Source organism: Haliotis rubra, unplaced genomic scaffold (assembly GCF_003918875.1).
Source record: "Haliotis rubra isolate DU_JTF1 unplaced genomic scaffold, ASM391887v1 Scf821, whole genome shotgun sequence".
Lineage (NCBI taxonomy): Eukaryota > Metazoa > Mollusca > Gastropoda > Lepetellida > Haliotidae > Haliotis > Haliotis rubra.
The window spans coordinates 422,359-444,977 of NW_025767548.1; the positions used below are offsets into that span (position 1 = coordinate 422,359).

The 22,619-nt window shown below is 39.2% G+C and overlaps 1 protein-coding gene across 1 annotated transcript in view; it reads left to right on the forward strand.

Annotated features, from left to right (window-relative positions):
* The window catches only part of LOC124262123 (sorting nexin-8-like), a 32,633-nt gene that overhangs the window by 4,163 nt on the left and 5,851 nt on the right, over window positions 1-22,619 (forward strand). The window contains 6 exon segments of the mRNA XM_046696571.1: window positions 2,361-2,493; window positions 3,671-3,864; window positions 18,075-18,192; window positions 18,496-18,617; window positions 20,232-20,312; window positions 20,631-20,791. Coding sequence (XP_046552527.1) covers window positions 2,361-2,493; window positions 3,671-3,864; window positions 18,075-18,192; window positions 18,496-18,617; window positions 20,232-20,312; window positions 20,631-20,791 — 809 coding nt within the window.

The window sequence follows — 22,619 nt, forward strand, 5'->3', positions numbered from 1 at the left end:
CTTCCCGAAAGCACATGGTCGGGTCGCGTGGTCCCTTTTAGCGAGATGGCGACCAGTAACATCACTTCACTTCGAGTGAAAAGTTCACTATGAAACACGTATCCTTCATAGACTTACAACAAGGAATCCGTGGATCCCATCCTCGTCGCCATTTATCTGTTGTGTACTTGTCCGTAGACCCTTCGATCCTGAACTACTCAGCGATAACAAGAGACAAGATCGGCTGACATCGTTTACTGGTCGCCATCTCACAACAGACAAAAACGCACCACTTCTGCTCTCCTACTTCCGTGATTAACATCCGGACAGTACTAACTTAACAGCCGGGAACAACCATTACAGACCAATATCCTACAATTGTTGATAATTATTCCCTTTGAAAATAATTGCAGAGGTGCAGATAAGATGCGTATCTGCGTAAATTACGTAAATATTTATTTGAAAACTCAATTCCTATTAAGTCTATTGCGTACAAGTACGCTTCAAATTTTGTAAATACTCAATAAATGTGATCTTAGATGCGTACACACACAAAAATGTCAAATCTTAGCTTGGGTACTGGTAGTTAGATCAAATAACTTACTAGGCATATTGAGAGGTTCTATTTCAGGACATGAACGTGACAACTTGCAGTCTTTCTTATCGTTTCTCATGTTACAGATCAAATATAAACAACAAACACTAACATTTAAACTTTATTATATTTTTACAATTAATGGAAAATGGCCAAATACCCAATTGAGTTTGGGTGAGGTGGGTACAATATATTTGGTTACTCAAAGGAAAATTAGGATACCCAATAAAGAAGAACACAAGCGAGTACATAACTCAATGACCCAAAAATTTATCTGTAGCTCTGTAATTGAAATGGATAATTGTTATTAACACAGCCCAGAAATAGACGTAACTAAACTGATTAGATTGGGATTTTACTGTAAATATGTGTATCTGTTGTACTGTAGTTCACAATATGTTTGTAAATAGATTTATTGTTGTTTTAAACATACTTCTGTTGATCAATAGGGGCGGTGGGGTAGCCTAATGGTTAAAGCGTTGGCTCGTCACGCCGAAGACCCGGGTTCGAACCCCCACATGGGTACAATGTGTGAAGCCCATTTCTGGTGTCCCCCGCCGTGATGTTGCTGGAATATTGCTAAAAGCGGCGTAAAACCAAACTCAGTCAGTCAGTCTGTTGATCAATATTAGTTATTATGATTAGAAATTATCAATGTAAGTGTTAACCTTGTGAAATCCAAAACCTAAACCATTGTTGGGTAGGTTGCGTAACTGTTATATACATTTCCTGGCTAAAGTCCCAAAGCATACTACTTAAGGTTAAGGTTTGTAATGATAACTGAGAGAATCATGTAAAGCAGTTCCAATGATACATGGTTGAACAGAGATATCCTTTTTGATCTATTTTTTGTAAGCAGAGATAGGCACTGAGTGTTGGGTATTTCTGTTCACCTGCTGACTCTCTCAAGTGACCTTGTAGCTGTTGCATTTTTGCTGTGGACTGATCATAAATCAAGACCGGATTCATTACAAGTACTTATCGCTTGTTCCAACCCTATAGTCTGTTTGCAGTGAAAACGTACAGATGCATTTCACTTTAAACAAAAAATTAACTCGAATAAAGTGAAAATACGACTGAATTCTCATAATTTTACCTTGCCAATTGAACATTTAAATCTCAGAATTTTATTCAACCTAGGATAAAAGGTGTTTAACAAACGATCATAGTTTCAATACACTATTATTGGTTTGTATTACAAAGGGGTATGCACATTAAATTAAACACCGAGAACAAGTGGGGTTGGTCTAAGTTTACGTTCATCTCGTACCGCACATGCATTTGTTTCACTGTTCCAACTACTGCGCTTACCCCCTAGTAATACAAACCATAATAGCGATTTGAATCTATGATCGTTTGTTAAACAGCTTTTATCCTAAGTTGAATAAAATTCTGAGATTTAAATGGGCATTTGGCAAGGTAAAATTATGAGGATTTGCAATCTTCATTTCACTTTATTTTATTTACTTCTTTGTTTAAAGTGAAATTCATCATTACGTTTTCACTGCAAACAGACTATAAGAGTCACTCTCTCACATGAGTTATAGAAAATGAATCAAAAAGATATCCTTCAGTGTCTTGGCAAGATATTGTCAGTTGTGAATGGTAGCAATTTATCCAAGATCATTTTACAGGGTAACATCCACTCAGGAGTATTGTCTCAGGCCTATTTAGACACAATACAGGAAACTGTAACCATGGTAATGTAACTATGAAATCGCATATTTTATGAAACCTTTCATTCTCACATTCAGGTTTTCACTCCTGTGTTTGTGTTCTATACCAGATATGGGATGCTGTAGACAGCAACCAGGGTTCACTCACTCGGAATGGCTTGTACAAGGCTCTGGCACTCACAGCTCTGGCACAACAGGGAAAGGCAATTAATGAGAAGTTTCTTGACACCTTCTCGGGGCAAGGTATAAGATTTTCTTGTTCTGTGATGTCAGGAGCACAAATCCCAATCAGATTCAGTTCATTCCATATCCTTTTGAAGGGGCAGTGGGGTAGCCTAGTGGTTAAAGCGTTTGCTCGCCCCATTTCTGGTGTCCCCTACCATGATATTGCTGAAATATTGCCAAAATCGGCATAAAACTAAATTCACTCACTCACTCATATCCTTTTGTTCCTTTCCACTTTCATACTTTACTTACACCTTCATATCAAACATCATTTACCTGTATCTTTTTATGTTCATTGATATGAAAGTCAGATTGAAACATTGACATGTGATAAAAGAAATTGTCTAGATGTCCTCTGTCACAGGTTATCTAACCAACTGTGTGACATAAAATATATGTTTACACAAAGAAACACAAAAAAATCTAGAAATCCAATGTCCTAGCTGAGCATACTAGACCAAATAAAGTGATATTACTGTTGGTTCAGACTGGTGGCTCAAGCTGCAAGTTTGCATTGTACACATGCTGAACAGCTAAATGCTTGTATTTTAACATTTTTCAGAACATGTTCACTGTCAATTTCCTTCCTCATACACTCGGTTATACGGCAATAAGGCATTTAGGAAAACAGATTATTGCTCTTGCACACAGTTTTAAGAAATGCAGATTCAATAGTATTTCACTTGGTCTTGAAAACTTGAAGTAGTTACTTGGAAAGATTTACTGCAAGATATTTCATGTACATGATATCTGATATGTGTCTATCTAGCAATTCACTAATCATGCTAATATGTACATAACTGATTTTTTGCTTTAGATGACTTACAAAATTTATATGAATTTCTAAAATTATGTGGGGCGGTAGGCTAGTCTAGTGATTAAGGCGTTCGCTCGTCACTCTGAAAACCTGGGTTCGATTCCCCTCATGGGCACATTTCATGAAGTGCTGGAATATTGCTAAAAGCAGTGTAAAACCCAACTCAATCACTCTAAAATTATGTTGTTGTCGTGGGCATGTTCACTAGCAAGAGAATGTAACAAGGAAATGTGATTTAATATACTTTTGTTCTTTCTTTGTTCCGAATTGTATTATGATTATTGTTTCAAGATAGTGATCATGAAATGATATTTTGATGCGTGTGATTACTTCAGGGTATCATCCTTTGTTACAGTATCATGTTATTTGTGCCTGTAGAATTACCTAAGCCGACCCTTGGTGACCTGTCTGACCTGAAAGCTTTGAGTGTGAAGATGCTAAGAGAAAGGAATCCAAATGTGCTTGGCTTCAACTACAATGAATTGTGTAACCTTGACATTGTGAAGGTGGAGCTAGTTCCTGAGAAGAAAGGCCTCATCCTCAAGCATGTAGAGTATGAGGTCACAAGTCAGGTGAGCGCTGTTCATTACATATTCATTACGCCGTCTAGGACCTGGTATGTGTCATCAGCTGTGCAGTTTGTGCCCTTAGCTGTTCTTGGATCTGCTGATCATGGGTTCAAATCCAAACTTTGCCTTACTTCTCCCATATGCTTGCCCTTTTAGTATCACAAAAGTATGTCCAAAGGTATGAACTGTGTGACCCTGTATAGGTTACTTACTCGTCATAAAAACCCGTGAAGGTCCGGGTTAGAATGAACCTTCAGTAACCCATGCTTGTCGTAAGAGGCGACTAACGAGATCGGGTGGTCAGGCTAGCTTGGTTGACACATGTCATCGGTTACCAGTTGCGCAGGTCGATGCTCATGCTGTTGATCACTGGATTGTCTGGTCCAGACTCAATTATTTACAGACTGCCGTAGTGGTGTTCCGATGATCGATTATAATCGAAAATTGATTGGTTACCCTTTTCCGACGCGACAATCGATTGCAAAATTTCATAATCGATTGTCGCTAATAATTTTTACGAAAACAGTAATGAATACCCAACTCAGACCACGAGACAACTGGCAGTTACAAATGATTATAACTTCGGTCCGCATTATTCACAAAATTCACAATCATATTGCGTCTACTTACTACTTTGAAATGAAGTGAAGTTGACTGAAAATGGATACACAGTGTATATATTTTGTTTCGCTTTTAATGTCATATTTATTGTAGCTGTCGATCACAACAAACTGACATGCACACTCCGGGGCAGCGATGACTTGCATGTTTACCTCATTCCATGAGCCGCATAACTGCTGCTTAGCTGCTTACCTTGTTCATGACGGACGTATCTAAATACATAATAACCCAGCTGCAGAATATAAAAAATAAACAAAAGGAACAAAAAGTCTAAATAAATAATGATCTGCCAGTAATGTGTTAAGATAAATAAGCCAAGTTTTGGTGAAATCATAATTGTTGTTAGCTTTGGCCAAACAAAATGGCGCTGGCGACTAATCGGGTTGATGTCGATGAAATATTCAACTACCCTTTATGGAAAGGCAGATCCAACGCTTGGAAGTGTTTCGGATTTTGGAAGAAATGTCAGGGTCCCCTAACGAAGGAAAACTTGACATGTCAAAGGCGCATTTGTCGATTTGTCGAAAGGAATACGCAGACAAAGGTATCGACTCATAATTTCGTGATACTATCAAGTGAATGGTCTAATAGAAAAGTATCATCATGTTATAGGTGCATGATATGAATCCGTCCATACTCTTAAGTCTATTACTATCAGTACGAAATTTGAAACTACACAATACATACAAATTAAAACGTTATTGAAAACGAATGACATGTAGGCCTTGTGACATGAATTATCGTAAATCAGGTTAAAACTTGAGTACCCTTTTTCTTTGCTATGTCAGAGTCAATTTTGGATATATATCTACTTGCAAACATAGAATATATGAAATAAATCCTGAAAGTTGATTTCATAAATGATAAGAGATTATTTATTTGTCGAAATCAAGAACATAATTGATATTTGTCTTGTACTTAGTCCATTTAAAATATATGTTTGTGTCTATATATTTTAATTTCAATGAATTTTCTTCAATTTCTCAGAGAATTTCTAGTGAAAACATTGACATTAGTTTAGGCTAAAATTTGTAGTCACTAGTATGATAAAATTGTTGAGGTTTGCATCTCTGGCATTGATGGTAAATAAAAAATAAACCATAAAAAGAACAAATTCTTTTTCTCTTCTTTTGTTCAAATTCAACCATCTGTCTCTGAACTGAACTTGCTTACCTTTAGGAGTCTGAGACAATACCAAACACATGGTCTTGTGTAACATGTTTTATTCAGAGGTTATTCTTGTCATTTCATTTAACCGATTATTAACCGATGATTGATCGGTTGAGCCTATCCGATTGTAACCGATGATCGAATATGAAATCGCAACCGATTCCCAACACTAGACTGCCGCCATATAGCTGGAATATTTCTGAGTGCGACGTAAAACTAAACTCACTCACTCACTCACTTGTCATAAAATGTGACTAGGTGTTCAGGTTCAGTTCCTCCACTGATTGTGTGTCATTATGGGACATTGCTTACAGTCATAATATCTCTCAGGTTTGTTTGGTCCTGACTGGATTAGCTAAGCTAATAAAGCCTGAACAGTACCGACTGTGTAAAGAAACAAATGAATCTTCCTGACACATTAGCTTATGTGTGGTGATATGATATGACTGAAATACTTTTTAAGCCTTGTTAAACCAGCATGTCTCACTAGGTCATTCACTCACTAGACTTAGGTTGTCCTTGACTTTCCTGCCACAGTTGTGGTGCTAGTATTTGTTGCATCAATATAAGGCAAAGAAAGGATAAGAAAGAGGTATAATAAGAGACCATACAAATGTAGAATCATCAAGAGATGATGCTCTTCACCACAGCAATATGAAGTTTTGCAGCTCATGTGACTATCAACTTATAACCAGTGATAATTTTAATTGACGAATGATGCCATGTGCAGCGTCGGTATATCTTCAAGTAATCTGAAGATGCATTTTATGTGTTGTCTTGTTGACAGCCACCAACACTATCAGATTACAATCGATTGCACTGTTACACACTTCCATTGTACACAGCTTTATTTTCAGCTATAGAAGGTATGTGGAAAATGCCTTTCAGGGTAGCCAGTGCATGTTTTTTAAAAGTAACTGATATGTGTTGTCCCAACCAAATTTCAATGTAATTGTAAAATTGAGTTTTTAGGAAAAATTGCTCATACTAAATATGTATTTTAATGTTCTTGAAGTTAAATGGCATATTCACATACAAGTTCAATTGTATAATGACATGCAATAAGTAAAGAAATCAATGTTTAAGTCTGTGTACCTATCTTTTAGTACTGAACTAATAGGCCAAATTTTAAAAAATGTTGTGGTTCTGAATACACCTCTTTAAAATTTAGGTGAGGTTGGTAGGATTTGTTTTGATTTTTTACATTTTTAACTAACTGAATAACACATTTATCAATGTGTAATTGTTTATTCAATCAAGCTTGCGACCATCATGTCGACTTTCTCTATCAGGATGACCGATGTCCGTCCCGGGCAGGGATAAAACAATGGTATTTATTCATACTGCTTAAATAAAATAGGGTAGGTTGGGTAATCGAACCACAACATTTTTTAAGACACCTACATTCACTTTAACAGGGGAAAAATGTCATATGTCAGAGTGATCAATATAGACATGAGAAGAGGAGAGAATGATATTACATTGTAGCCTATTAATGACTGTTCCACTTTACTAGATGTCCTATTGTACCTAAACCACATTAAGGTTAGAGTATCAGGTAATTACAGATGTATAGTGAGTAGGACCATACATCATGTTCTGTGATGTGCAGATGTCAGTGAACATGAACACACAGAATATGATGTAGTCCCATGAGCTAAATCTCTTAAGTCAACAAAGTACCTTTGTTTATTCAGGAAATCTTCCCTGGATTTGTAGTGACCATGTGTAACCCTGCTAGTTCGGTCATGTTTGTCCCGACATATTCAAGGGTAGACGATCCAATTTGTCCACAACTCTATTTAGATTAGTTGGATTATGTATGCTACTCATATATGGATAAGGAAATAGCCATTCTTCATATTACCATGATAACTATTGTCAACCATGAACCTTTAGCCTGCAGAATATATTTCAACATTAGGTGCTAAAGAGAGGTGGGTGATTTCAAACAGTAGGCGTGTCATTAAATACATAACAATTGAACAAATATTTTACACATTAATACTAGAAAGAAAAATTATCCTGATTTTTTTCAAACAGGTTAAGGCCAAAGCCAACATAAATAATGTCAATTTTCTTGAATTTACCTCAATTACTTGATTGACAGTGGAATGCGTTTCATATTATGAACCTGTATATATTGCTAGATTTGTTCTAAATGATTTCAATAGTCATATCTCTGATGTCTAATATTTATCTGAGCTTAAATTAGTGTATTTTATCAGTAACCATTGTATGTTCTTTGTCATCACATGCTTTGTTCAGATCACATCATTAGGTTTATTCCGATGTGTCATGTCATGAAAATTGCAGAATACAGTAAATGATTTATGAATATTCACAAGGTCCTAATTTCAAGTGTTATGCAGAGGCCCAGATAAGCTGCATATCTGGGTAAAATACGCATAGAAAATTTCCAATTACGCATTGAAAAATAATTGTTGCTTACCAATTACGCATTAAAAGTGTTAGATACGCAAAGAGTTTAAAACAAATGCGTATGGAATATACTTATAAAAATCGCTTGCATAATGAAAAAGACATCGATTGCTATCAAGTTGTACTGTTAGTATAGGACAAGTGTTGTATTGTCAGTATAGGATGAGTGATTTTTTATGAAATCATTTCCCTTATATTTAACAGTGTTTAAGTTGGTTTTGATTAGGTATGACATAAGGCAGAACATACCTGCTTAGTAAACTTACTCAATGACACAATACTTTGGTGTGTAAAATGACTGAAATACGCACATATTTGAAAGCAGTGGGTAACGGAAAATGAAATACCCACTCAACATTCATAATACCCACTCCAAAAAAATACAGTGGGTACAGTACCCACATTAGCTAAATCTTATCTGGAGCTCTGTGTTATGTTTCATTATGTTAGACACTGAACCACACAAATCCCGTGTTGTATTCCATTACATGTGTGAAAAACAAACATTACACACTTTGCCCAACGTCTGCATAAATATTGCTATTTTAAAATCAGCAAAGTTTACAAACCTTTCACTCAAGTGTTTCATGTATCATTATTTTTCCTTATCCTGACTCATGCTTATTGCTTATCATCTTCTTCTTGTGAACATAGTGGAACACGTGTATCTCCCAATCGAAGTTCCCTTCAATTAAAAAATCACTAATTAGTACTCACCACGAGTTACCTCCCTTCCACAAGCGCGGTAACGAGGGCGCCACCTGAACCCATGTGCCTCACTCTCTCCTTCTTCGGGTCACGATATGGCTGAAATATTGCCGATGTGACTTTAAATCTTAACTCACTCACTCTCCTTCTTCGCCCAGTGAGCTGGACGTGAGAGTGCCTGTGTCTCCCAACACACTGTATCCTTTATTTATATTTAGTTTAGTACCTCTTATATTCAGTTATAGAGGTGTAACTAGTATCTATATTCAACTTGCATTGATTATTAGTCGTGTTTCTGCTGTTTTATTCACGGTTCGCCGTGTTTGTTCAGCAGTTTACGTTAATGAGAATCTGCACAGGTTGTAAACTACGTTATTCCGCTACCGATCCACATTTAAAATGCCCTAGTTGCATTACTCCATGTTCTATTGTTTCTCGTTGTAAATTATGTATTAATTTACCAATTTCTGCCTTTGATAAATATTTATGTTCCGTTTTTAGACGGAAGGCAGATAAATCTCGCAAACAATCTTCAGTCATGGCTAATAGATCGGAAGCTATTATACCCTGTCAACTGTTGACTGACGACCCGCCACCGGCTGGTGGCCTGCTGGAGTTTCCCTCGGGGGATAAGCGTGGGACGCAGTCCGCTATGTCCAAGAAGCGACCTGCATCTCAAGACATTCCGCCTTCACAGTCTAAGACTAGGAAAGCGCCCACATCATCTCAACGTGACGCTTGAACCCCCAGGTCCACAGCCGTCAAAGGGAAATCTACGAAGCTACAAATAATTTTGCCTCCGATATTCTACCTGTCTCAGAATTATGTTTATATGATGATGACATTCCGATTATCATTCCAGATGTACGTCATAAGAAACGTCCAGTATCTGCTACCGTCACTACATCGCAGATCAACACGCAACCAGAGATGCCTACGCTGACGCCTGAGTTTACGATTGAGGGTCCCGTCACTTTCACAGAGAGGCCACCCTCAACGCCAGCGCAGACCATCCCAGACGACCTGGTTAACCAAATCATGAGACTGATGGAGGACCGTTACTTTTTACAGAGGCCCCAGAGCCACGGGCCCCAGAGCCCAACCCATAATAAGTCATACAGGGCCCCAGAGCCCGCCTTGGCTTCGGCGTAGGGGCCTTTGAGCCCACAAACGCCGCCTCAAGCTGGAAGGGCAACCCAGCCCGTAGCGATCACTTCGCAAAGGAAGTCCCAGGGCAGCCTCAGCGAAGCTAGAGCCTCTCCAGTTGCGAGGGACATCGCGGAGAAGGAGCGCACGAGCCCACACCCTGTAGAACACAGAGGTCGCTTCAGCTGAAGCAAAGCTCATATGTCGATTCGGACACTGACTCGATACATTCGCGTGAAGGTCGCTGGAAGGCTAAGTGGCTCCATATCTACCTCGCCCAGAAGATTTAGAAGAGCTTCGCGAAGTCCCCAGCGTTAGCCGAGGATGTCTCCTCCAAGGTCTCCTTACACTAGCCACTCGCCAGTCCGTTCACCACAGTCTCTCATAGATCTTCCTACAGATCTAGGACTCCGACATGTGACCCTACATCAGAGGAAGAAGGTATCATTTTCTCAGATGCTGAGATTAGATACTGGATGGTGAATGAGTTACAACTTGCTTCCCCATCGAAGCGACGAATTCAACTCAGACTTACCTGATGAAGGATGATGATGTAGACAATATCACCTTACCTCCTATTGACCTGATTGCAGCGGTACCAGCTAATCTGGATACAGCCTGTTCCAAATCTTCGAAAAGTCCAATCTACACATTTCCGGTCTTCAATGCCAAGAAATTTGCTGGACACAATATGGACCCCTTTTTCAAGGCCCAGGATATTGATGACAACTTTAAATTAATCAGCCATGCCAAGTCCAGAAGTTACAAAGTAGACGATCGTAGAAATTAAGCTCAATTTGATACCATCGCCAGGAGAATGTTCTTTGGATTGAATAGATCTAGAACGCTTTAATGAAACTCTCATCACCAAGTTCAAGAATTCTACAGAGGAGGAAGATAGAATGATCTACTCAGCTCTACTCATGCAGAAAAGAGACCACCAATTTCTTACAGAGCACCTGTCAGCGCTTACTGGAACTACTACCATGGCTCGTCGGCAAGGCTTACCAGCCTCATGCTCTTGGGATAAGCAATTTACAGAATCTCTTTACACAGCTCCTTGGTCATCGCCCTTACTGTTTGGTGGCAACATAGACAAGGTCTCCAAAGAAGTATCTAAAGACTTGAGAGAGGTTCTTATGATCAGATCCATGGATACCTTAGTGAACGTCATTAAACAGTCAACACAGAGATACTTGGGCAAGTCTAAGTTTTCGGGGCTACAGAAAGCACGGGACAAGAAATTAGCTGCAGCTAAAGATCCCAAGGATTCTTTTCGTCGCCCATACAACAAATTTAGGGGAGGATCAGCTAGAGGCAGATCATCCAGAGGTGCCCGTGGATTTAGACGATGAAATTCAGGTTCGGAACGACTGGAGTCTTCCACCCCCAGCCGTTCCAGTACAACCGTCTCAAGTGGGTGGACGTCTTCAGCTACACTGGGAAAACTGGGGAATACTACAAGATCCATATGTATCCAACATCCTACAGCACGGATATCTAATACAACTCAAGGCCAAGCCTCCGTTAACAGTCAACCCCCCAGGGTTCAACGTTCAACCGGCTCAACTACCTATGTTAAGAGAAACAGTACTTACTCTACTAAACAAACAGGCCTTAGAAGTTCTGGATCAACGAAACATCGTACCAGGTTTCTACTCCCCAGTTTTCCTAGTGCCGAAGAAAAATTCCAAGGAGAAGTTTCGTCTCATATACAACATGAGCATCTTCAACAGAGAATATCTATGCAAACAACCAACGTTTCGCATGATACACTTACCGCAACTTCGGCATTTAATTCGTCCCAAAGATTACATGGCCAGCATAGATTTGCAAGACGCATATTTACAAATTCCGATGTATCCCAACTCAAGGAAATATCTAAGATTTATCCTAGACGGGAAACATTACCAATGGAAGGTTCTTCCCTTCGGAATCACATCGGCCCCTAGGGTATTCACAAGAGTGACCAAGCCTATTGTCTCATACCTACATCGTCAAGGTCTTCACAGCGCATTTTACCTAGATGACGGTATACAAGTGGATCCAGATCCACAGCGTCTTAGACTACAACTGAACTTTATAATCAAGCTACTAACACAATTAGGATGGTTAGTAAATCTACTCAAGTCGGACCTAGAACCAACGCAAGATCTGCAATTTCTAGGTATACGATTTCTAACAGCTCAGAATCGTATTGTAGTCCCGGAGGACAGATGGATCAAGATCCAACAACTTATTCCTCAAGCCCTACTCTCTCCGTTACCACTACGACAGTGGCAGAGCCTATTGGGACTACTCACATCAGCTCAAGACTTGACAGTCAGAGGCAGGCTTCAATTACGTCCGTTACAAGTCCTCATCAATGCTCATCTCGAGGACCCTCTACCATTCAGTCTACCCGATTATGTCAAATCACATCTACTCTGGTGGACCAAGAGGTTGAATGTTTGCGCAGGCGTCTCCTTAGTAGAGCCGGAATCGAACACACATCTCTACGTTAGAAGCGTCACTACAAGATTGGGGAGCCCACCTTGCTGGCAGGACAGCGTCAGGCCTATGGAGCAATCAAGAGAGCAAATGTCACATAAATCTGCTAGAGATGCAAGCAGTCATAAACGCCATAAGTCACTGGAGCAACCTACTACAGAACGCTCAGTTGATGGTTCACACAGACAATTCAACAGTGGCGTTTTATGTGAACAAACAAGGTTCAACAAGGTCACAGAACCTACTGACTCGATGTTTCAGACTGTTCGATTTAATCGACAATTTAAACATACACGTCAGAGCTTGCCACATTCCAGGAGCAAAGAATGTATTAGCAGACGCTCTCTCTCTGCCACACCCACCGTCGCCGACAGAATAGATGCTCCACACAGAGATATTCAATCAAATAATCATGGAAATAGGATCTCCACTGATAGACCTATTCGCCACTCGATTCAACAAGCAACTGACAACATTCGTGTCGCCAGTGCCAGACCCACTAGCATGGGCAACGGACGCACTAAGCATATCGTGGGAGAGACTCAACGCGTACGCTTTCCCGCCTCTAGCGTTGATCCCACAAGTCTTACAGAAAATCAGTCAAACGCAGAGCCTCCATCTGATTTTAGTCGCGCCCTACTGGCCAGCGAGAACTTGGTTTCCAGATCTCATTCAAGTAATGGGAAAACCAATTCTTCAGCTCCCACATCGCGCCAATCTATTGATACATCCGCACACCAAACAAGTGCACGAAACACCAGAAGCATTCCAACTTCACGTATGGATTGTATCAAGGCATGTCTGAATAAGAGAGGTTATTCTGCCAGAGCGGCTAAAGCGTCACGCTTTGCACTACGTAACTCAACTCGTAACTTGTAATGCGATGACAAATGGCACAGTTTTGTCAATTACGGCTGCTAAGAAAGGATTTACAGCCAGATATGCTACACATCCTCAAGTGGCAGATTTCTTATGTTATCTACGGCAAACTAAGAATCTAAAAGGCTCAACCTTGTCCACTTATCTTGCAGCTATAAGTTCTGTCATAACTATGCGAACGGGCGCCAAGTTAACAAAACACCAGAGTTACTTCCGCTTTGTTACTGGCGTTCGATTGGAGGATCAGAAACGGAAGTTTCACGCTCCAGCCTGGGATCTAAATATAGTGCTCCAACACCTCACTAGTGAGGCTTATGAACCATTGCTATCTACATCGCTTTGAATCACTGACCCACAAAACCTTGTTCCTGTTAGCACTAGCTACGGCCGCCAGGATGTCAGAGATTCAACGCATTGGATTACGAGAGAACACGCTTTGATGATATTCATAACATCGCTCACCTGGGACTTTGCTGGGATTTTATAGCTTAAAACCAACTGCCAGGTCAACCAGACAGATTATTCCACGCCCCAGCTCTCTCATCCAAACTTGGACCGCTGATGATACGATGGATCTATCACTATGCCCAGTGAGCACTGAAAATATATCTCCTAACGATCCAAACAGAGCAGAGGGAAATTCAAGAGATTATTTATCCCTCTATCTACAGCTACGCGAGACGGATGTCTCAATACTCACGATCTCTATCTGGATCAGAACTGTCATACTCACGTGCCTACAAGGCTGCAGGACTCGACCCTCCAAGAGCTTCTAATCCTCCTGAAATTAGAGCTTAGCCTCAACTCTCGCTCTACATGGGAATTGCTCGTTGAATACCATAATGGAGGGATGTTTCTGGAGATCCGATATGGTGTTTGCCAACCACTATCTGAGAGATATCACCACCGAGGACGTCTCAGATATCCACCATTTCGGTTCCATGGTCCTCGCTCAATAGTTGACAGTTCCACAGAGAAGATAAGTCAATCTTACAGATTTTATACTTATCGGATAACAGTACTAATAGCTACATGCTATCTATATATTTTGCTTAAGTTTAATATATTTTCTTAAGCTCAGTACTATGGTTTTTATATCATACTATATATAAGCTTACAACTCCTAGGAGTTTTGCTACTATATATATGTTCAGCTTAAGTTTCATCAATCCTTAAGCTCAGTCATATGGTCATATGCATAAATGTATTAGCTAACAAACTCTAAGGAGTTGGTTACTATTATACAGCTTAAGTTATAATTAAATCTTAAGCACAGTACTATACTATTATAGCTTAAATATATGCATATCTTAAGCTTAATACTTTGGTTAATTTATAAAAGTATCCACTATAAACTCACAGAAGTTTATACTATCACATTAATAGCTTCAGCTTACATTAATGTTGTATATACTTTTATCATATTCAATAAATTGTAATAACCTTTATATGGCAGCTGATAAGTTAAACAGCAGGAATTCATCAGTTCAGTGCCTTTTATGAAGTTCCCATAGGGTTATTACAATCATCACAGTTCAAATCACTAATTATTAAAATCCAAAGTATATATATTCCCACCTCCTTTTCCGTCGGATTCTACAAGCAATAAGCATGAGTCAGGATAAGGAAAATATGAAATTTTTAGAGTAAAATTAATATTTTATACTTATCCTGACTCATGAGGTAAGTTCTCCCGTCCCTCCCCACTTAACACTTTGGATTTCTTCGAAAAATAAAGTGTCGGGCTCGAAACAAAAGGAGAGAGTGAGGCACATGGGTTCAGGTGGGGCCCTCGTTCCCGCGCTTGTGGAAGGGAGGTAACTCGTGGTCAGTACTAATGAGTGATTTTTTATTTAAGGGAACTTCAATTGGGAGATACAAGTGTTCCACTAGGTTCGCCAGAAGAAGAAGACAAGCAATAAGCATGAGTCAGGATAAGTATAAAATATTAATTTTACTCTAAAAATTTCATTTTTACTCTAAAAATTTCATTTTTCTGTAAGTGCAAAGGAGGGCGGTGGGGTAGCCTACTGGTTAAAGCGTTGGCTCGTCACGCAGAAAACCCGGGTTCGAATCCCCACATGGGCACAATGTGTGAAGCCCATTTCTGGTGTCCCCTGCCGTGATGTTGCTGGAATATTGCTAAAAGTGGCGTAAAACCAAACTCAGTTAGTCAGTCAGTAAGTGCAAAGGTCACCAGATGTGATGTCACAGATAGGGGCTGTCTGCTCATAATCTTTCGTATAAATAGAATATTAACAGTTAACTTGGAAAACTGTCAAGCCCCTATTTAACACAGATGTCTATTTAGTACGATTAATCATAATTCATATGAAAAATACATTGTGATTTTGACGATATAATTGGGGTTTCACTAGTGCTTGTTATGTCTTACAATATGCATATTGATAATAGGAGCTCAGTAATCGATCAATAATTTCATTGTAATCGTAAACCCCACCACAAAACTCATGCAGGCAATAATAAGACACAATCACAACATTGTGCAAACGAAACAGGCACCGAGTAATACCACGATTAAGACAACCGAGGATACTGCTGTATGTAGGTATGAAGTACGCAAGTATGTGGTTTACACTGACGTTTTAGTAGTCAGGCAACTGCATAGACATTTTGGTCTTGATTTAACAAACATAAGAATAAGAAACATACTTTCTGTAGTTTAATTTGATGTTTAGTTTTTGTATAAATATTGATGAATACCACAGTTAAGACGATGAAGGGTACTTCTGTCGAGAAGTATGCAAGTATGTTGTATACATTGCAGGAAACTGCACCAGTTGTTTAGGCCTTGATTTAACAAACAAAACAATAAGAAACATATTCTCTACGGTATATTTGTTTCATTTTTTATGAATATTGATTAGTCTCGAGGTCACTGATGACATATGATACAGGCGAGATTGATCAATTGACCGATTATTCGGTCAATCGTTTCCGCACTAGTTATCACAGAACCTTTTTGACCTTGTATTCTCCCATGCGGTGGAAGCACTCCTCATAAATAAATTTGTGTGTTTTCTTTCCAAACAAAATCTGACTAAATATACCTAAAATACAAATGTGATAACTATTCTTAACAGTAGATAGACATAGGATTTGCTTTGTGAAATAATTTTAGTCCCGAAGGCCTTGGGTCACTTATGTTGGTGAGGTAACAATATGATTATTAGAAAATGTTATCATTTGATGAAACAGAACAGGCACATATGTGAAACGTACACATTAAAGTACCTGGAAATTATCTTACCTTAGTGTTTTTTCACTGGGTCAGTAATGGCTAACGAACAGTTATCATCATATTTTAGCGGTATTTACAAAATTACTCCGCCGTTTGTTAAATTAATGAAACAAAATTAATCATGATTCTTAATTAGCCATTCACTGATGAGTCCAGCCCGTTCACTACCGCCGATCATGTTTTTATATAACGCGACAGAAGGGAATCATGGCAGTATAAATAGATGTTTTCTCACAACTAACAAACATTTCTCACCATTTAGAATTTCTCATGCCATTCATGAAATAATATATGTATTTATACCATTCAGTAACCTCGAATAATTGATTGTGTGACTATTTGAGTGTTTCTTTTACAGTAGATTGATAGGGAATGAAACAATTAATGACTTGTGAACTTGAATTTGCTATTATCTAGGTCATGAGACATCCCCCTGACTAAGTTAAAAGTTTTTAAAGGGTTCATTACTTTACTTTTTCCCTTATGTTACTGACCCATAAAGGTCCGGGTTAGAATAAATCTTCAGTAACCCATGCTTGTTGTAAGAGGCGACTAATGAGATCGGGTGGTCAGGCTCACTGGCTTGTTTGACACACGTCATCGGTTCCTGATTGCACAGATCGATGCTCATGCTGTTGATCACTTGATTGTCTGGTCCAGACTCGAATATTTACAGACCGCTGCCATTTAGCTGGAATATTACTGAGTGTAGCATAAAACTAAACTCACTCACTCACTCACTCTTATGTTACTTGCCATGAAGAATTTTCTTTGGCAGTCCTTAGCTTGGGGGAAAAATACCAGAATTTTAAATGACCGGAACTGCGCACGTGTGATACTGATGTATTGGCGATAACTGTTACACTGCGATAACTGCTCGCTAGCCAGTACCAGTGACATTGTATGTAGTTAGTCTACCTAACTTTCCATGTTTGTTGCTGTTTGCTGAGATGACTGACAGTTCCTATTAATCGTAGTATTGGTATATGAAATTGCCTCTGACATCGTGAAACAAGAAATGTCAAGAACAGTCTTCTTTGAATTTAGGGGCGGTGGGGTAGTCTAGTGGTTAAAGCGTTGGCTCGTCACGCCGAAGACCCGGGTTCATATCCCCACATGGGTACAACGTGTGGAGGAAGCCCATTTCTGGTGTCCCCCGCCGTGATGTTGCTGGAATATTGCTAAAAGTGGTGTAAAGCCAAATTCAGTCAGTCAGTCTTTGAATTTAAAAATGTCATACTTTGAGTACTCTTTCGTTATGCAGGTAACGCAGTGTTTGATATTGTCTATGCCCCATAGATATGGAAATTAAAGATCCAAATTAATGATCCAAATGAAAATGTATGCACCTGGTGGAACCTTGGTTTATAATCTTGATTCACCAGACAGGTTGCTAACACTCTGTATGAAATATATATAATTTAAGGTTTTGGTATTGATGATTTAGAACGTCATTATAGCAATATTATTCTGGGTCTGTTTTTAATCGTTTCAGCGCTACAAGACGACTGTTTTGCGTCGCTATAATGACTTCCTGGCATACCATGAGCTTCTCATGCTACGGTTTCCATATCGCCTTGTTCCACGCCTGCCACCGAAAAAGATGATGGGAGGTACTTCATCACTTCATCCAGATTTCTTGCACCTTTTTAATCATTTATTGCAGATGCCCAAATAGTGTGATAGCCTGGACCATTTGCTGCCATAGCTTGGTTTGCTAACCAGGATAAATATGATATCTGTGTTCTATCAGTTATATGATGATCTGCGTCATGCCAATTGAAAATTCTACAGTTTGGCTAGTTAACATGTAATACTAAACATGCTCACATTCATATCATAAACATGAATTCCTGTAATGTATCCATTGCTTTTTATCTGGGAAGATCGTTGATCATTTTTTGGTTTGTTTCTAGCAAATAGAGAGTTTATTGAACACCGAAGAAAGTGCCTGCGAAGATTCCTGAACATCGTGTCACGACACCCCCACATGCATGATGACAAGCTTACAAAGTTCTTCCTCACATTCAATGGAACAGTTAGTGTTTATTTTGTCAAAGTTTATTGTTAAGATGGTAGCTGTTCTGATAGAGCAGCCACTGAAACTATTTTGTGTTGATGTTTAAAGGTCACATGCAACGTAAAACACAACTTTGCAGATTCTGATACCTTTCGGTATGGACTTACCGAAACAAAGCGTCAAAAATGCAAATTCAACTTATAAAGTTGAAAAATAACGCGATGAAAACAAACGCGCGAAATCGGAGTTCAAACGTTTCACTAATTTTCCCCAGACTTTTCTGGGGAATACGGGTTTCAACAGCTGGGCTGAGCGCCATAGCACGGGCGCAGTGAAATAGGTTGCGCAACTTGGAAGCGGGCTGTCTGGTGAATACTCGGTGAAGGCTTTGGTGTGAGCTATTTTCATAATGTTTTGTTGATATCTCACAGGCGAACTTTTTATATGTTATGACAGTAAATAAACTGTTTATATAATTTCATTTGTCTATTTCACCACACGTTCTTCTTACCGAGTCACTTTCTCAGTTCGATGCTTAAAAGCAATGTCATTATATAAGCGTTGACACAATTTCTAACTGTGATATAGATATGTCGCTGTCACAGACAAAACTCAATGTCTTGTTTTATTGACACCTGTGTGTCTGCCTGCCTGTCTGCTAATGACAATATTCAATACACAACTGCGATCACTGACCACATGCAATTTGAACTTAACACCAATCAGGCTATACACCATAAACAAAGCGCATTGATTTATGGCCCGAAGTTAGGTCTCTGTCACATTATGTAATTACACAGACAGGCAGGTGTGATACTTGAACACATGACATGTTATGATGTCTGTTGATTGCAAAATGTTATACAAAAATGAGCATGTATTTACAAAACCCAACATCTCTATATATACACACACAATGTGCGGCGGCATCTGCTAATGAACCAGCCGTTACACTTGAGTGCACACCCACCCGCTCTGACTGGGTTCGGTATCCCGGCTGCTCCGTTTCGAGGGAGGTAAACCCAAGTACAAAATATTGCACTTTTGATTTGCGATTATACACTTATAATTTTGTTTATTTGTTTTTTCATTATCAGCAATGCATATTATATGTCATGAAGAAGTGATAATTGTGTTTTAATTATGTTTGATTTTTTGGTTGCATGTGACCTTTAAGGCTGTATTTTTGCCATTAAATATAAGCTCATTAGAACATTTTGTGTTCTTACCTGACATGTGGTCATGTCGAATAACAACTGAGATGAAGAAATTCAGCAGTACATATTGCTTATGAAAAGAGGGCCATCATCCCATGGATATCAGATAACCAAAATACCGTCAGAATGAGTAAGTTTAGTTTTATGCCGCTTTTAGCAATATTCCAGCAACATCATGGCGGGAACACCAGAAATGGGATTCACACATTGAACCACCAGTGTGCCCATAAAACCATCAGATTATGGATACTTAAACAACATGTAGCATTTCCATTCTTCCCTTCAATCATACGACAGAGGCACCCAAATGTGCTTCTTCTACATTCAGAGCATTCATTGCTGTAATAATATGATGAATGTGCAAATTATTTTGTAAGCTGAATTGAATTTAATATTATTTTTCTTTTAACCATAGGACACACAGCATAAAATCAAGGAACATTTTCGTGGAATTCCAGATGAGTTTATGACAAGTAACCTTGCAAGTAAAGCAAAGGTAAATTATATGACCTGCTGTGATAAACTAAGTCGGACACTGATAATGTGATATTTGTGGTATCTCATCAGTGATCCCTGTGTTGGCATCAGAGGAATGCCCACACTGTGGAGGGGTCTCTAGACAAGAATGGTCAGATAAGATGCCTTCCTTGATATCAGTATGGAAATTTAATTTGATGAGTCATCCACAAAAACTTTTCATTGTCAGATTGTGTGTACTTAAGATCTTGTATTGATGACTATTAGTGACCCTAGTAAAAGTAAAAGGAATATGTATTGCACAGGTAATTGTATTTGTAATTGTACATGTGTGTAGGACATGGTTCCCATGGATACCCAAGTTCAGCTGTCCAACAGCAAGGAGCACATCCGCCAGCTGTTCAACAGTGTATCAAAGATGAAGGACATTGGAGAGAGGATGGTCCAGAGGTCGGCAGAGTTTGCTTCAGACATGCTGCAGTTTGGCAGGGAACTGAGGTAACCTACTTTCATTTCATGTATGTTAGGTAAGTAAACAGCAGCCTTTGTGAAAAATGTCTGGGTTACTCAGCATAAGCTGAAACCGAAGTCTAGTAAAGTTTTGTTTGGTCTAGTAAGATCATAGTGTTCATCCTAGCTTTTTGTAAAAAAATGGGTTATGTCATACTAAGTAGTTACTAGTAACTAGTTGAGTTCAATAATCGGTTGACCTTACCAATACTGAAGAAAATAACAAGAAAATATGAATTCAAGAAAAGGTGTGAAACTGCAACAGGCAAAGTGATTGTTTCACTAAGTAGACTCAAAGTTTATGGCACAGGGTGTTTTAGTGATAATTATCTGGATTAAATAATATTAAACAAACATTTACCTGACTCTGTCATTAGGAAACTTCATGTCATAGTTATCTTTCAGGGCAGAGTTATTGATGTCTTATTGAGGTTTCATTATCAGGAGAGTGCTTGTGATTGAGGATTTGTTTCGTACAACAGTACCCTGGACCCAGTTTCCTGTGTTTCTCAAAGGGAACTCATTCAAAACTAAACTGAGGTTTTAACACAGTCAAGATTGACTGCAATTCATTGTTGTCCTTGGTCTACATGACTGTGTCAAGGAATTCAACTTTGTTTCCAGAGAAAATGTGAACAAAGTCAGATTTTAGTTTGTTTTGAGAAATAAGGTCCTGATGTCTGATATGGTTTTTGTAATTGTCCCCCGCCGCAACGCGGAACGGGTATTTTGTATTCAGCGGCGTACGTACGTACGTCCCGATTCTTGTTAACGCGATATCTCATGAACTGTTGCACCCAATGTCTTCAGCCTACATTGGGGGATTATGCAGACACCAGTTGATTTGGGTGACCTTGACCTTATTTTCAAGGTCACCACGACACTTTGACCACTTTTCAAACTCTTGTTAATCGCGATATCTCATGAAATGTTGTACCCAATGTCTTCAAATTTGGTGACAGCCTACATTGGGGGATTACGCAGACACCAGTCGATTTGGGTGACCATGACCTTATTTTCTAGGTCACCTCGACACTGACCACTTTTCAAACTGTTGTTAACGTGATATCTCATACACTGTTGTACCCAGTGTCTTCAAATTTGGTGACAGCCTACATTGGGGGATTACGCAGACACCAGTCGATTTGGGTGACCATGACCTTATTTTCTAGGTCACCTCGACACTGACCACTTTTCAAACTGTTGTTAACGTGATATCTCATACACTGTTGTACCCAGTGTCTTCAAATTTGGTGACAGCCTACATTGGGGGATTACGCCGACTCCAGTCGTTTTGGGTGACCTTGACCTTATTTTCAAGGTCACCACGACACTGACCACTTTTCAAACTGTTGTTAACGTGATATCTCATACGCTGTTGTACCCAGTGTCTTCAAATTTGGTGACAGCCTACATTAGGGGATTATGCAGACACCACTGTATTTAGGTGACCTTGACCTTATTTTCTAGGTCACCACGACACTTTGACCACTTTTCAAACTCTTGTTAATGCGATATCTCATGAAATGTTGTACCCAATGTCTTCAAATTTGGTGACAGCCTACATTGGGGGATTACGCAGACACCAGTCGATTTGGGTGACCTTGACCTTATTTTCAAGGTGCGACACTGACACTTTCAAACTGTTGTTCGATATCTCATACACTGTTGTACCCAGTGTCTTCTGGTGACAGCCTACATTATCGCCGACTCCAGTCGTTTTGGGTCTGACCTTATTTTCAAGGTCACCACGACACTGACCACTTTTCAAACTGTTGTTAACGTGATATCTCATGCACTGTTGTACCCAATGTCT